The sequence below is a fragment of the Gouania willdenowi genome, chromosome 6 (genome assembly GCF_900634775.1).
Source record: "Gouania willdenowi chromosome 6, fGouWil2.1, whole genome shotgun sequence".
NCBI lineage: Eukaryota > Metazoa > Chordata > Actinopteri > Blenniiformes > Gobiesocidae > Gouania > Gouania willdenowi.
This window is the reverse complement of record NC_041049.1, coordinates 52176357-52191509: the sequence shown is the minus strand read 5'-3', so window position 1 is coordinate 52191509 and position 15153 is coordinate 52176357. Positions and strand designations below refer to the sequence as shown.

At 41.7% G+C, this 15153-nt stretch overlaps 1 protein-coding gene across 1 annotated transcript in view; it reads left to right on the top strand.

Moving 5' to 3' along the window:
• kcng4a (potassium voltage-gated channel, subfamily G, member 4a) overlaps positions 1–2487 on the top strand; it is a 35723-nt gene extending 33236 nt beyond the window's left edge. The window contains exon 4 of the mRNA XM_028450514.1: positions 863–2487. Within this exon, the coding sequence (XP_028306315.1) occupies positions 863–1741 (879 nt within the window). The 3' untranslated portion in view covers positions 1742–2487. The remainder of the gene's footprint in view (positions 1–862) is intronic.
• Positions 2488–15153: the final 12666 nt, after the last annotated feature.

Below are 15153 nucleotides of genomic sequence, written 5' to 3'. Positions count from 1 at the left end.
AAACAGAATGAGTGATGAGAAGGTAGAAATACAGGCAGGAAGAGAAGGAAGTGGGTGACGGGGTGAGACAAGAAGAACGAGTTGGAAGGAAAATAGATGAGACACAATGAGAGATGAAAGTGAATATTGAGCGATGGAAAAAACTAGAAAATAAAAATCGCTTGCAGAAACGAAGGTCACTAGTCCTTCTTGACAATAAATACAGTATATGAATTGATGTAATCCTGTATTTTAGAAACAACTGTGAACATCTGTGATGTTCTTGAATGAAACAATGTAAAAACATTAATGTGGTAATGGAATGATTAAGGCCTAGAGCGACAAATTTACAGTTTCTTGCTATTTTTTCTCAGTTACTGCAAAAAAGAAGCTTGAGTGTAGACAGCATGGGGGCTGCCCGGAGGGAAACTGTCTTCACGAGAAAAACAGCAGCAATAACTCTGTCAGCAAACACTTCTATCAACATACATTGTGATGAAACGCAAAGAGGGTTGGCTGCAGGAAACATGACTTTCATCAGTGAAATGCAATGGGGTGATTCAGTACTGCAGCCATGATAATGGGTTGTGTATGCTGAGGCGTCGGGTTTACCATTAGTCATTCTTTGGAAGCTTGTCCCTCTTTTTGAGTGATAAGTGTTTGAAAATAAGAATAAATGTTATTCTTATACACTGAAATACTAGTTCAATCTATCCATGCATTGTCTACGAGTGCAGCAGTTTAAGCCTTCTGCTTCACTATGAGTCATTATTTACTGATGCTTGCCAAAGATGATTATCTGACCTTGGATTTTGTTTTTCCCCTTCTCTCCATCCCATCCCTGCCCCTCTCTTCATCCTCTCTCTCTCTGTGTCTTCCTCAGGGCGAGTGTTCCCCCAAATGCCAAAACATGTTCATCATAGAGACTGTGTGCGTGGCCTGGTTCTCCCTGGAGTTCATACTGCGTTTCATTCAGGCCCGCAGTAAGCTGGACTTCCTCCGTGGGCCTCTCAACATTATTGACGCAATGGCCATCCTACCCTACTATGTCTCTCTGGTAGTGGCAGAGGAGGACTCAAATCTAGATCATGAGAGGCCAGGAGGTAAGGGCTACTTGGACAAGCTGGGCCTGGTGTTAAGGATCCTGCGAGCTTTGAGGATCCTGTACGTGATGCGACTGGCTCGCCACTCACTTGGCCTACAGACGCTCGGGTTGACCGTTAGACGAAGCACTCGAGAATTTGGCCTCCTTTTGCTTTTCCTCTGCGTTGCTGTCACACTCTTCTCCCCGCTGGTCCACTTAGCTGAAAGTGAGCTGACAGGAACCCACGACTTCAGCAGCATCCCCGCCTCTTACTGGTGGGCCATCATTTCCATGACGACTGTAGGCTACGGTGACATGGTCCCAAGATCAATTCCAGGACAGGTTGTAGCACTGAGCAGCATCCTTAGTGGGATTCTCATCATGGCCTTCCCCGCTACCTCTATCTTCCACATGTTCTCTCGCTCTTACCAGGAGCTCAAGATGGAGCATGACCGGTTGTTCAAAGAGGAGTGCGCTGCTGCAGCAGCCGCTGCGGCTGCCTCAGGGGATGTGCAGGAGGTGGGAGGTGAAGTAGTGGGGGAGGACTCTGCGCCGTCTGGACTGGGATTACGTCTCGATAAGGAGGGCGTGCACTCGTTGGAGTCTTTGGCGCTGCTGGGGAAAGGCAGGGAGGCTGCAGGAAATAATAACCACAGCCTTCCAGCTGCAGCTTTCTGAGCAATATTCCACAAACTGAATGAATTCTTAACTTCCAAGAAGTCAGGTTATCTGGGTGTTGTAAACAAAGACAATATTTCCAAGTGATTATTGCTCTAATGGCCTTGCTAACGTCTACTTTTGAAAGTAACTTTCTTGAGTTGATAGACAGAAGATTTTCCTTTAAGACTTTGGTCGTTGAGATCATCAAAATGAAATGTGCTCCCTAAAACTGAAGGACGTTATCCACCTTGAACTTGGACAGTCTGCAATATTAAAGACACGCTGCTTCCACAAACATGCAATATTCAACCAAAAGTTGCTTTCCTCTCCACTGTGAAACTACTTCAGCCTGGCTGCAACTTCAACGCTCATTCTCATGATTCTTTAATATGTTGCCTACAGTACAATCTTAAAACATGTTTTATACTGTACTCTCTATTCTACAGCCATTAATTCAAAAAGTGCTCCTCCTTTAAGAAGCTTGAAGCCATGTTCTATAAAGAAATATACAAAGTGTTAGTTTGAATCATGTATGATGTATATTCATCTGTCTGTAATTGATGCATTCTAAGATATAAACTAAGGTAAACTGTTTCGTAGAGTTTTTCTAAGCAATCATAAAAATGAATGGATAAAGAGAACACAAGGAAAAACATTTGCAATAGAGACAAGAGCTTGTTAGGTGAACATCTAGAAAGGAACTCCATGAACTGGACTTTGCAACGCTCCAAATAAAGGCATCCTTTTAATCTGAGAGGAATCTATCTTCTTGGCTCGATCTCTTCTTGGCTGTATTTTTTGAGGGAGTTTGTTCTTGCTGTAATGCTCTAATCTCTTCAGCTTGAGCAGAATGCTCAATCAGAGTCAACATTTATGGGAGAAAAGAAGCAGAAACATCTGTTCCAGTGAGACACACAGATGAGTAATCTGTAAATTCTGTGACAACAATACTGTTATATCACCCTCTTGTCTTCACAGTTACACCACTTTGCAAGAAAGATGGAAATCACTTATATATAACAGAGATCTTTGCTTTTGTGTGCACTTTTTCAGAAAAACACATAAAAACTGGGAACACTTGTGGAATAGTCCAGATGTCTTTTCCTCTGTTAAGGTGATGTAGAGGCCATTCTCTTGTTTTTGAGACAAACCACAAGGGTTAAGACAGCTGATGGGGTGTGCAATGACATACCAGATGTGAATGTAATCTAGATTAAACTACCCTTAGTCCTTTACTGAAGGAAGCTTGACTTCAACAGCTGCATTACAATCAACCTGAAATTTGACCACAGGTCTTATGTAACACATACTGTATATGGTACTTATAGGCTGCTTTGTGGGTGATATCTGGAATGCATTTCATTCTCTGTGCAATATGAGCTCAGTCGGAAGTCTTGCATTAACATATGTAGGTATCAGTTGGAACATGACAGCCAGTCATTGTATTCTCTGATGGGATGAAGTACTGTACATTGACTAAACTGCTCAGTCTGTCTGAGTCACAGTAGCTACTCTAAGAAACAGTTTGTACATTTGCATAAACTATAACTTTAGCAATAAAATCATTACACATAACAGGGGAGAAAGATGATGATGTTCCTGACGATTGAATGTAAAAAGTTAAAAGTGGGACTGCAGTTGTCGGAAGCTTGAAATTAACCAGATCTATGAGTAAACAATGGAAACAACTTGGACTTAGAGTTCAATGTCTGGCCTATGAATACTCGATAAGAAAATGAACCCTTGCTCAGGTAGTAGGTTTAAGAAAAAGCCATTTTTAGATATTAGAAAACTATGTTTGAGTTTATTCAAAGACTTTATAGGCAGCTGCTTAAACAATGAGAACCATTCAATTAGTAAACAAACCAACAATATGCAAAACCACATCCAGACAAGGATCAATTATATTTTAAAACCAATTTATTTCTGCTGAAAACTAATGTTTTTGAGTATCAAGTAGTGTTGTTAATGGACCCTAGTCCGACTCGTTTTAGTCAAAGTATTTTAATTTGGTGTATTTTATTGGGAAAATGTAAGAGTGGCTGCCCTCTATGAGTTGAAAATTGGCTAACAATCTAATTATGGTGGTTTATTTTGTCATTGTTGGCCCTGCCCCCCATAATAACTAGCACCTGTCGTCTCCGCAGTTTGTGGTCAGTAGGTTGGATTGAGAGAATTGCAAATTTAGAGGTATAATGAGTATTGGGTCGGCCGTTAGCATAGCATAGATTGTTCTTTGGAGATTTTATAGTATAAACTGGGCTTGTCCTAACTGCTGTAGGAGCTCCGCTCATAAACAAGGCATTTTTTTAAAATTTCCAGCTAAAACTTTAGGGTTTCGTCACTTTACATTTGTCTTTGTAAACTTAATTGTTTGTTAAAAGGCTAAAAATACCATTATGTCTATGTAATTTAACAAATTTGTAGAACAATACCAAAAAAAACTCTCTTTAAAATGATTGCAATTGTTTAAAGGGATTAGAAAGATGAGGGCTGATAAACCAATCATACATTGATACAGAAAACTCTTTCATTGCATGCAAACATACTCCTTGTTTTCCACTAGCTGCTGTAGCTGTGTTGAGATCTTATTGGGATGCATCTCCTGTTTAGTCATATTTACTTCACACTTGCTTCCCTGCAGAAAAACAAATGACATCGCTTCAACACATGTGATCTCTTTGTAATTGTGTCATTTTAACTTATCCTCACTCTCTTTGTTGAAAATGTAACATATCTTTTTTAATCTACATGCTTTCCCTTGCTGCGCAGTAACGATACAACCAAACCATTATTCACAAAGTCCAACCGATACCCTCTAACAAGATTAGTCATACATTTAAAATCTAATTTATTCAAGAGTAGTAAACAGATAAATCAAAAGTTTGTAAGGGCATGTATCCCTCCATCTCCCTTCACCACAACCACAGACAAATTGTCTTGCACATGCCCACACTCACATTAAAAATGAGGCTTGTTTTCTTCTTGTCGAGAGTTGGCAGCTTGGAGAGGTTGCTGCATCCATTTATTTTGGGTGTTGGGAGGCCTTTTTAGACTGCAACTGTGATCAGGACGTTTTCCAGGAAGACCTCACTAAGAAACATGATCATGGCTGGTACAAGGTGGACATGTGTGCAGAATGCTGACAAGGTGTGGGTCTTCATGAAACGATGATGAAATAGAGACATGGGGTGCATTTTTACTTTGATGTGTTTGATTAGCAAACCTTTGCTGTGATTAGCATTTTGTTCATGTGCCCCACGCTTCTTTAAGGTCATTCAGTACACAATTATCAAAATCCAGTATAAAAGTCAGCTTACAAGTACTTTCTTCTGGAACATAACTAATAAAAGCTGTTGTTTTGCAAAAAACAATGTATCCGATTAAGGGCATATATTGAAAATATTAAATTTTTTACAAATTTTAATTGTATGCATTTTGCAATCTTCTAATCACCTTTTTCTGGAAAATAAAAAAATATATATATTTGCGTACCTCTCATGTTAAATAATTTAATTCAAAATCTTCAATGCACATACAGTACGTTATTGTTGCACACAGCAGTATTCGAAAGGAGTTCAAACTCAGTTAGTGAAGTGTGTGATCTTAGATTTTTTTTTTTTTTTTTTTACACCATAGAGATGCAACTGTCTGCACTGGAACAGTATAGGAAAATAAAAGAAGAGCGGTGGCTGCTTGAAATTCATAGTTAGCTCTACATTCATCCTATATGTATATACTGGTGGTAGCTTGGCAGCCACATAAGTGCTGCTGGGATGTTTGAGCTGAGCAGTATGTTGCAAGAAGTGCTGTATATTTAATAGTGAAGCCAGCACTTGACTTTGTTTGTTCTTCTGTGTAGAATAGATGAAGGTGAAGAAAGAATATGCGGGTGCAGAATGCCTATGGAAACAGAAAAGAATGTCACTTTTTCCATGTCAGTCATTGTAGCCCACATGCTCTCAGGACTAGTTTTTTTTTACTTAAAAGCACTAAAATTGCATTTTTTTTAATTCACATTATAATCTATTATATATAATAGATGTTTTGTGTGTTTTATGTATTTCAAGTCTTTTGGGTAGCACTTTACAATACAGCCCGTGTCTTACAGGGTAACTCCTGTTGTCTTACAGGGTAACTCCAGCGAGAGTTACCCTGTAAGACAGCGGAAGTTAACCTCAAGACAGAAAGAGTTCCCCAATAAGACAGCAAGAGTTACCCCGTAAGACAGCGAGAAATACCCTGTAAGACACGGGCTGTATTATAATATATCTTTTGTAAGTTACCTTTCTCCAATTGGTAGCGTGTTAATCCTCACACTTCATCTTAGGTGTCCCTCATTCTCAATTAGCCCTCAGAAGTGTTTTTACTTCATTGGCGGTGTTTGAAATCGCATACTAACGTACTATGCACTACCCACTCAATGATTATATACTGTCTACTATATACTATTAGTCTGATTAGTATGGTGACCGTCCGTTCCCACTGAAGTGTACTTTCGAGTTCCCCAAGAAGCATTTTGAACCAAAAATGACAAAACCCGGAAGCAGGCTAAATATCTCTGTTAATTCGCCATCTTTGAAAGTTCTGAAAACATTTTAAACGAGAAAGTACAATGTCAACATGTGGTCATTTTATCATTTGATCCATAAAAATCGTGGAAACCACATTCAATGCTAACATATTGGATATTTTCAGAGACCCGCCATTGTGCTACTAACAAAACTTCCGGCTAACTTCAAAACAAGAGCCCTATTTACAAAAGGGTTAAAAAGCTAATGGAAGACAAGAAGTGATGCTTTTGTTTTGAAAAGGAGATGTTTGATTTTTAGCTTGAAGCCGGTCCCAGGATGATTTTACATTCTGCTCGCATTGCATCATGGGGCGGTTGAGTATGACTAGTGTGCCCACCGTGCATACTTAAGAATTGTACATACATTGGTATGGTACACTGATATTTCTCACATACTCGATCTATGCATACTATCTCATGTGAATGCACAACATACTCATTTTGACATCAGACTTACAGTAGTATGAGTAGTACGTTAGTATGACATTTCAAACACAGCCACTCTCATCTGTGACTTCTTCTGTTTTCCTGCAAAAACTCTGGCAAAAGGACTTCCCAACAGAAATATCCAAATCCAGACAAAATTGAAGGTGATTAGAAAGAAAAGAATTGGAAATGAGCGCACCAGAAGAACAGATATGCCAGAAAGGTTTAATCGCAGTCATGCAAAGAAGAGGATACATTTGATGTTGTGATGCTTCCGGGCAAAAGCAAAGGAGGAAAACCAAATGGATGTTTTAAAAAAAGTAACACAGATGTGCACAATTTACGATAAAATTGCAGACCTGTTCTATGTGACCTCCATAGTTATCCACTTTTCCTAATCAGTGTCTCGGGGCTGTTAAAGCTTCTGATTCTCAGAGCAAGAAGGGGACAACCACGACATGTGGTGTGAAACACAGAATGGGAAGAGCTTTCATTAAATGAAACCCTTTACATTTAATGAAAATATGTAAATTCTAACCTCTGGCCCACCAAGCGATCCTCATTATATTTCAAATAAGGGAGACAATGTCTCTGTGCCTAAACCCAGAAAGATCATTTCTGGCTCTCGCTCCTTTGATCTGCATCACAGATCTTTGACATCACATTTATAACTACTGTAGTTGTTTCATATCATATTTGCTCCTGTGCTGTGGTTTAAAATAATGGCAAAAAGTTGGAAGGGTGAGCAAGAACAGCAGGTCCAAGCTTAAACTGGAAGTACATTATTTCCCCTTAGGGACACTTTTTTAGTACTTATGAATAGGAGTGTCATTTTAACACGTTAATTGTGATTAATTCATTACAGGAAAAAATAACGTACTAAAAAAAAAATATTGCGTTAATCGCTTCTTCTTTTTTTCACCGCAAACAGCGCAGAACCTTTGCACTCGTTCCCAGTATACCCATAATACTGATGCATCGGCTACAATGGTAGACGCTTTGAACGCGTAAATCTTAGTTAAAAAAACACACTGGATGGAAAAGTAAAGCCCAGTTGTGCGCAAATTGTTGAAGAAAGAGTTTGTGGATCACTGGAGCCTTGCTCGCCTCAAGCAGAGCTTTTCCACCTTAATGCTAACTATGTAGCAGCTAGCACAGACCAAGTGGCCAGAGTGGCCCATACAATCCACACTGGACAAGATGACAGGGTTTGGAGCCAAATTGAATAAATCCATGAGTGACAAATGTACACGCACCGGACTCCACACTGGCTTCAGGCCTCCAGCTGTTCTTTCCCTCACACACACTTTACCCACACTTTATTTTCTCATTCAGTGAATGTTAATGTTGACTATTGTTTCATTTGAATTATTTTCTTATACTAGAGAGGCTAACTGGAGACTTTTTTTTCATCTCTGCTGTGTTTTCTGTAAACATTTACTGCAGCAGATCTCTGCGTGTGTGTTTGTACCTGCTTGTCAGTCGCACTATTTTACGGTGCTAAAACAATCACCACAAACAGTTCCAGATTTGATGAATTGCATTGTGCCCACTGCATTTATTTATTTTTTATGTCCTCCTCTCATTTTTTTGCTCCCCTTGTGAGCTCCGCCTTCTATACATATTCATTAGAGGGAAACGTGCTAAATAGATTGCGACGCGAAGCTGGAGTTTGTATGACTTATTAGCGCGTGGAGTGATGTTTGCACGTTTTAATGCCCCTAAACCTTTAGTGAATACGCCCCTTAGTGTTTATGATTTGCTAACTTATAGCACTACATATGGACCTGATGTTTTATTTCATTTCTATTTTCTATTATTTGTAAATGGACAAAAGTACACATCAATATTCCCCTGATGGTCTAAACTCAAGGTGTCAGCAGCCCTTGGGACTAGTCTCACATACAGAGGAATGTAAATGATTCAAGTTTGTTAAAAGCAAACAATAAATTACTTCATAAAGACACTTTGTTATACATCATTCTTTCGATCTGCCACAATAATGTAATTTAAATGAAAATGCCTCAAGTTAAGGGCATTTCTCAGCAATTTTTAGGTGAGATTAAAAAGTGATTAATTAGAATAATTAATCACAGAGAATAATTAATTAATTGTAAAATATTTTTAATCTATTGACAGCACTACTCATAATATATTTGAACATCTAAACTTGAGGTTTTCCATATTTCCAAGAGAAAATAAAGGAACATTTTCTCTTTGTATTGTGTCCTTAAAATATAGTACTGTTCCACCAATGTAATGCTTTTTTTGTAATTTTTTTTTTTTTTCTCTCCTGCCTTCGTTTGTCCTCAGAGTTTGACACCAAATTGCATTTTATTCATGCAGAAAATTGTTTTATATATATAAATGGCATATGTGACATGTTACAAGAAAATACATTTTCAGTGGGATGCATGGTGAAACAAGTTAAAGGAGGGAAAGGAAAAAAAAAATTGTAAAAGGTAAAGGAAGAGAAAATAAGACAGTGTACAAGTATCAAATAATTAAATAGGCTTTAGGTTTGTGTAGTCCATGTTAAACCTCAAATAATACCAGACTCCCAAATATGGCACAATCTTTCACTTTAGAATAGAACTGCTTTAAAACAAGTTGCAAAAAGTAAGCAACAAAAAGAAATATACATCAATTACAATAGTGGTATACACAAAGATAAAAGAACGTATTCATTTGACTTCCATCAGAAGAATATTCTCATTTCTTTACAGCCTCTGGTAATGATGGTTTTATCGTCACATCTGCAAACAATGTTCTGCTCACATTAATGGTTTCTTCCACACAGTGAAATATATTCAGTGTATAATGTTCATGGGATCATGCTCTCATTCTGTTTCTTTATCTATCGTCTTTAGTTATGCAGCCAAATGTCATCATATAGCCGTTTTCCCTTTCTTGACAAATAGCAAAAGCATCTGTGAACTGCTTCCCATGTGTAATATGATCAGCCTGTGTTTGCTCCCTGATGTTTGCATCGGCGGATGCACACCATCAGATTTTTGATAAGAAGTGGATCCAATTAAGGGCAAACAGAGACAGTGTAGGAGAGTAGAAGCCCTTATAGAAGCCATACCCCACCATCTAAATGGGGGGCACGTATAGCCAAGACTGCAAATGTACACTTCAGTCAGAAATGGGTCTTTTAGCTAACCAGGAAGGTCTTTTTTTCCCTATTTTAAAATAACGAAAATAAATTGTTATGCAAGTCTAATTTTCTCATTTAAATTCATCAATACTGGCTTTGTGACTCAAACACTCCTGCAAATACCCAGGAAAACACAGTGTAAATGTAAGTGATCAGTATGAGGGTTGCTGTATTCCCAGTATAATACACATACATGTAAAAGTAAAGACAAGAATTTAGAGGTAAGTGTCATTCACTTTATGGCAAAAAGAAGTTAGATCACATTTCATAAATTCTTGAAATGACTCGTGTATGTTGGGTTAACTTTAACTTTGATATTATTCTTATTTCAGTCGAAGAGCGGACATTTAATGACGCAAAAAAAGGATGCGAGGAAGCTCGGCAGGAATGCTGCTGACAGTAGCTATAGTGATTTCTGTAATGAGAAAAAAAAAAACATCCAGAGGAAGCTATTTGTCCCAAACAATGCAACCATAACAGGGGATCAGTCCTTTATAAGTGCATGATGAGACAAAGGGAGGTCTGAAACAAAAGAGCGGAATTTAAAATAGAACAAGTAAATGATCAGGGCAAAAATCAATGATGAGTTTGAGTTACTGCAGCTTCAAACAGCCCATAATTGTTTCCTGAGTTTCTCTTTTTTTATTTTTTTCTCTACTGAAAACCTCCCAGCAAGAACAAAGGTCAGCTCAACTCTGCAATATGTGGCACATTTTTAGAAAAACTGTTAATCACAATATATATTACCAGATAGAAGAAAGTAGGTATACTCTTTATAATGACCAAAAACAAAGAGACAAAGATAGTGACTTCAAAGAAGCACCGTTCAAAGAGTATCTAAACCCTGAGGTTTTGTTTGATGTGCGTCTAGGCTGGAAATTCAAAAAAATGCCTTGATTATGGGTGGGGCTTCTGAAGCAGTTAAGACAAAGTCAGTATAGACTATAAAATCTCCAAAGAAGAATCTATGCTATGCTAACTACCTCTATATTCACAATTACAGGAGGGGGGGGGTTAAAAGTGGTGGTTTGTGATGTAAAAAGCCTCCAAAACGTCACAAACCTCCATTCTCAGCCAAAAGGAAAATTTGATTGTAATAGCTGTATTTCAACTGATAGAGGGCAGTCACCGCTACATTTTTACAACAAAATACGCCAAACTAAAATACTTTGACTGAAATGTCAAGACTTGGACTAGGATGATTGACAACACTTCATACCAAATACATTTGGGTTTCAGCAGAAAAAAGCAGTTTCGGTTTTTAGTTACTCTTCAAGTAAATGATAGTAATAGAATGTTTGCCTCTTCCATTTCAGTATTACAGTATATCAGGTAAAATATTGTAGTGTGGATGAGCCATGAAATAAGGATTGCTGAAGCCTTGTCAGAAGTCACTTTTAATTGCTGGTTACAGAGCAGCAGGACAATCGCACACAGTGCCGTTACACACCATCCACTCTGTCAGAACATGAACTAACGCTCCTCCTCCTCCCGCCAACACTTTTTAAACCTCATTCTATTCAGCCCACTCCGGTCGCTGTCCTCACCGCAGCCAGTGTAGTGTCATTCCCTTTCTGCTGTCTCATCTCTGCCGGGGACAGCGTAGCAAACTCCTCGGTGGCCACGGCAGCAGCCACTGTCGGTACTTGGTCCCGTTCCTCCTGGCGGTCACAGTAGCGGCACTCTACTGTCACACAGGGCCGCCGGGAAAGTGCATCAGCGTTACCGTGGTTATGGCTAGCCCGATGCTGAATGTCAAAATCATAACTTTGCAGAGTCTCTAGCCACCGTGCTACCTGCCCCTCCGGCTGTTTAAAGCTCAACCGCCAGGTGAGGGAGGCATGATCAGTCCGGAGAGTGAAACGGCTGCCCTGCAGGTATGATCGGAAGTGTTGCACCGCTGAGACCACCGCAAACAGCTCTCGTCTTGTTACACAATAATTCCTTTCAGCTCGGTTCAGAGCACGGCTGAAGTAAGCAACTGCGCGTTCTCCATCATCTCCTTGCTGAGCCAGAATCGTTCCAACCCCCGTGTTGCTGGCGTCCGTGTTGAGGATGAAAGGTCGGCTGGGATCTGGAAAAGCCAGGACCGGAGCCTCCGTTAGAGCTGCTCTGAGTTGGTTAAATGCAGCAGCACACGCGTCATCCCACTGGTAGGCCTGACCTTTATTTGTCAGGCGGTGAAGAGGGCTGGCTATGGTGGCAAAACCTCGATTGAAACGCCGATAATAGGACGCCAGTCCCAGGAAGCTCCGCACCTCGCTGACATTTGTGGGAACAGGCCAGTCTCTGACAGTGGCGGCCTATACGGGGTCAGTGGCTATCCCGTCAGCGCTCACCACATGATGCAGGAACTCAGTCTCTTTAGCCAAAAGGCTGCACTTGGCTGGATTCAACCTCAGTCCGGCTTGCCGAATGGCAGTGAACACCTCCCGTAGGTTAGCCAGGGCACCCTCGTAACTTCCAGTGTTCACCAGCAGGTCATCCAGGTAAATAACGCACCGGTCTCGCGGTACGTCCGCCAGCACCCGCTCCATCAGCCGCTCGAACGTTGCTGGTGCGTTGCAGAGCCCAAACGGCATCACCCGAAACTGCCACAGTCCCTGACCGATGGTGAAAGCCATTTTCGGTTTAGCGTCAGCAGCCAACTCCACCTGCCAGGAACCACTCCTCAGGTCGAGGAAGCTGAACCAACTGGAACCAGCAATCCAATCCAGTGCGTCATCGATCCGGGGGAGGGGACAAGAGTCTTTCTTAGTGACACTATTTAGACGTCGATAATCCACACAAAATCGCCAGTTTCCATTTTTCTTTTTAACCAGCACGGCTGGTGCTGCCCACGGGCTGTCAGACGGCTCTATCACTCCATCAGCTGCCATCTGACGGATCATGTCTGCTGCTGCCTGTCGCTTGGCAAACGCCAATCAGTGATGACATAAGCGAACAGGCGGGGCTGAACCCGTGTCAATGTGGTGCTGGACCAACACCGTCTGTGTACAGTCCTCATCTTTGGCAGCGAAAATGTCCACAAAGTCTTTTAGGAGGCCTTCCAAGTCTCGCTTTTGGCGGGGATTTAATCCATTGCAGCTGCGTTGTAAAAGCTCCTGCACCGCTCTTGTTGATTCCACGTAGGGAGAGTTGCTGATGGAGGGGAGCCTCACTGGTGCTTTACAGGTGTTTGACGTGGAACTGCTGACTGCCTTCCTTCCATGTTGCAGCCTGATGGTCTCGCCCCCCAGAGTAATGCTCGCTTTGGTGGCGTTGATGCAGGCCCCCCAGTGTGACAGTAAGTCCAGGCCAATGATGCACGGCTCCTTAATGTCAGCCAGCCAAAACTCGTGCACCACCTCCTGACCACCAACCCGGACCCGAAGCAGCTTCCTCGCCGTGTGCTCCGTCTTTTCTCTCGTCACTGTCATCAGTGGGGGTCCATGCATTCGTCAGTGGTCCGCTGGTGTCTATTAAACAGCACGGTCTCACCAGGGAGATGGTAGCCCCCTGTGTCTATGAGCGCTTGACAGTTCTGATCATCAAGCTGACAGGTCAAATACAGTCCCTTGGTATGACCAAAATGTCCCACCAGCGTGCAACGGCCTTGGAGGGGTATGGTGGGCTGGGATGGCGACCCCCTCATCGGGCCATCCCGCTGTCGTTTCCCTCCAACCGGGCTGTTCTGACTAACTCCTGCGAACGTGCAGCTGAATGTCCGCCGGAAAGGCGCCCAGGCTTTTTCCTTCCCGGCGGAGGCGGTTGTTTAACTTTTCTCTTTCTACTGTCTCTGATGAGCGCTGTCCGATGCGCCGTTCTAACGCCGTAGACAGTGCGAGCAAGTTCCGCTCCTCTGCTGGGGCCAAGTCCAGAAGCACCTGCTGTGCTCGGCCTGTCTCCTTCACTCCATCCGTTGTGTGCTGCAGCGATTCGTACCCGTTTGAGGTATAACTCCAGCTGGTTCGTGCCGTCATATTTCGGCAACTTGACAGCAGCCTTAGGTGTGACTGTAGTGGCGGCGGGCTGTTGCGGTTCGTGGCCGTAGCTCTGTCGTTCTGCAGGGTTTTGGTCTCGAACTGCAGTTGGCCTTGGTGACTCAGGGTGGTGTGGCCGCTTGTCGCTGGAGCCGTCGGGGAGACATAGGGTTCTCCACTTCTCCGCGACCCAGGCTGCTCTCTCTCGGTGGCGGCGGGCATCTTCTCACAGTTCTGTTGGACTTCCGTCACGTTCCATTATCCCACTTCTGACACCAATGTAGTGTGGATAAGCCGTGAAATAAGGATTGCTGAAGCCTTGTCAGAAGTCACTTTTAATTGCTGGTTGCAGAGCAGCAGGACAATCGCACACAGTGCCGTTACACACCATCCACTCTGTCAGAACATGAACTAACGCTCCTCCTCCTCCCGCCAACACTTATTAAACCTTGTTCTATTCCCGTCAACCACGAACTAATGCGAGAGTGAGGACACAGTCCCGAACAAAAGGAAACATCACAATCACATATATTAATTCAGGGCGGCAAACACATACGGAAACACCCAACATGCAACCCAGACATGGCAACACAGAACAACATTAAGGCTGGATTCACCGTCATCACAATATTAAGGTATTTATCTTTTTGAATAATATGTTAAGGTTTCATTTCTTCAACTATTTTTTCAGGAAATTTACTTTGATCTCCTAACATGTTTCTACTGTCAACTGCCAGTCTTCTTCAGAGGCGTCTGCTGATCGCCGCAAAAATGGCTGCCCACTGCTCCTCAGGGATGGGTTAAATGCAGTGGACGAATTCCATTAATGTAGTAACATTACATGGCCAATTAAAGGCGAAAGCCCCGATTTAATCTTTAATCTTAAGTTCATTTTGTCTTCTTTTTAAATAATATGTATATAACTTTTTTCAGGAAGTTTTCTTTTACTTGCTGGAATTATTTATATTTTTGGTTGATTGGAAACCCCTGTCAAGATTTTTGTCATAAGACTTCACCAAGCACCAACTGTTTCTGAAAACGAATGGAAGCTACGACGCTCAGGAGAATTCTTCCCTTGGTAAATGAGAACCGCTGATTCCGGAAAATAAGTCCCAGATCTTTGTCACTCCTTCATCTAACGTGGAAACATCTTCCTGGAAACAAGCTCACATCTTTCTCCTAGGAGCCCAGGAGATAAACAGCAACAGGTGGGAGAGGTAAGCCACACATGACAACGTCTGGCCTTATTAAGACACAACCTCTGATTGTGTGTGAGGAACAACGATGTGATGTCTATTCTGCATTCATT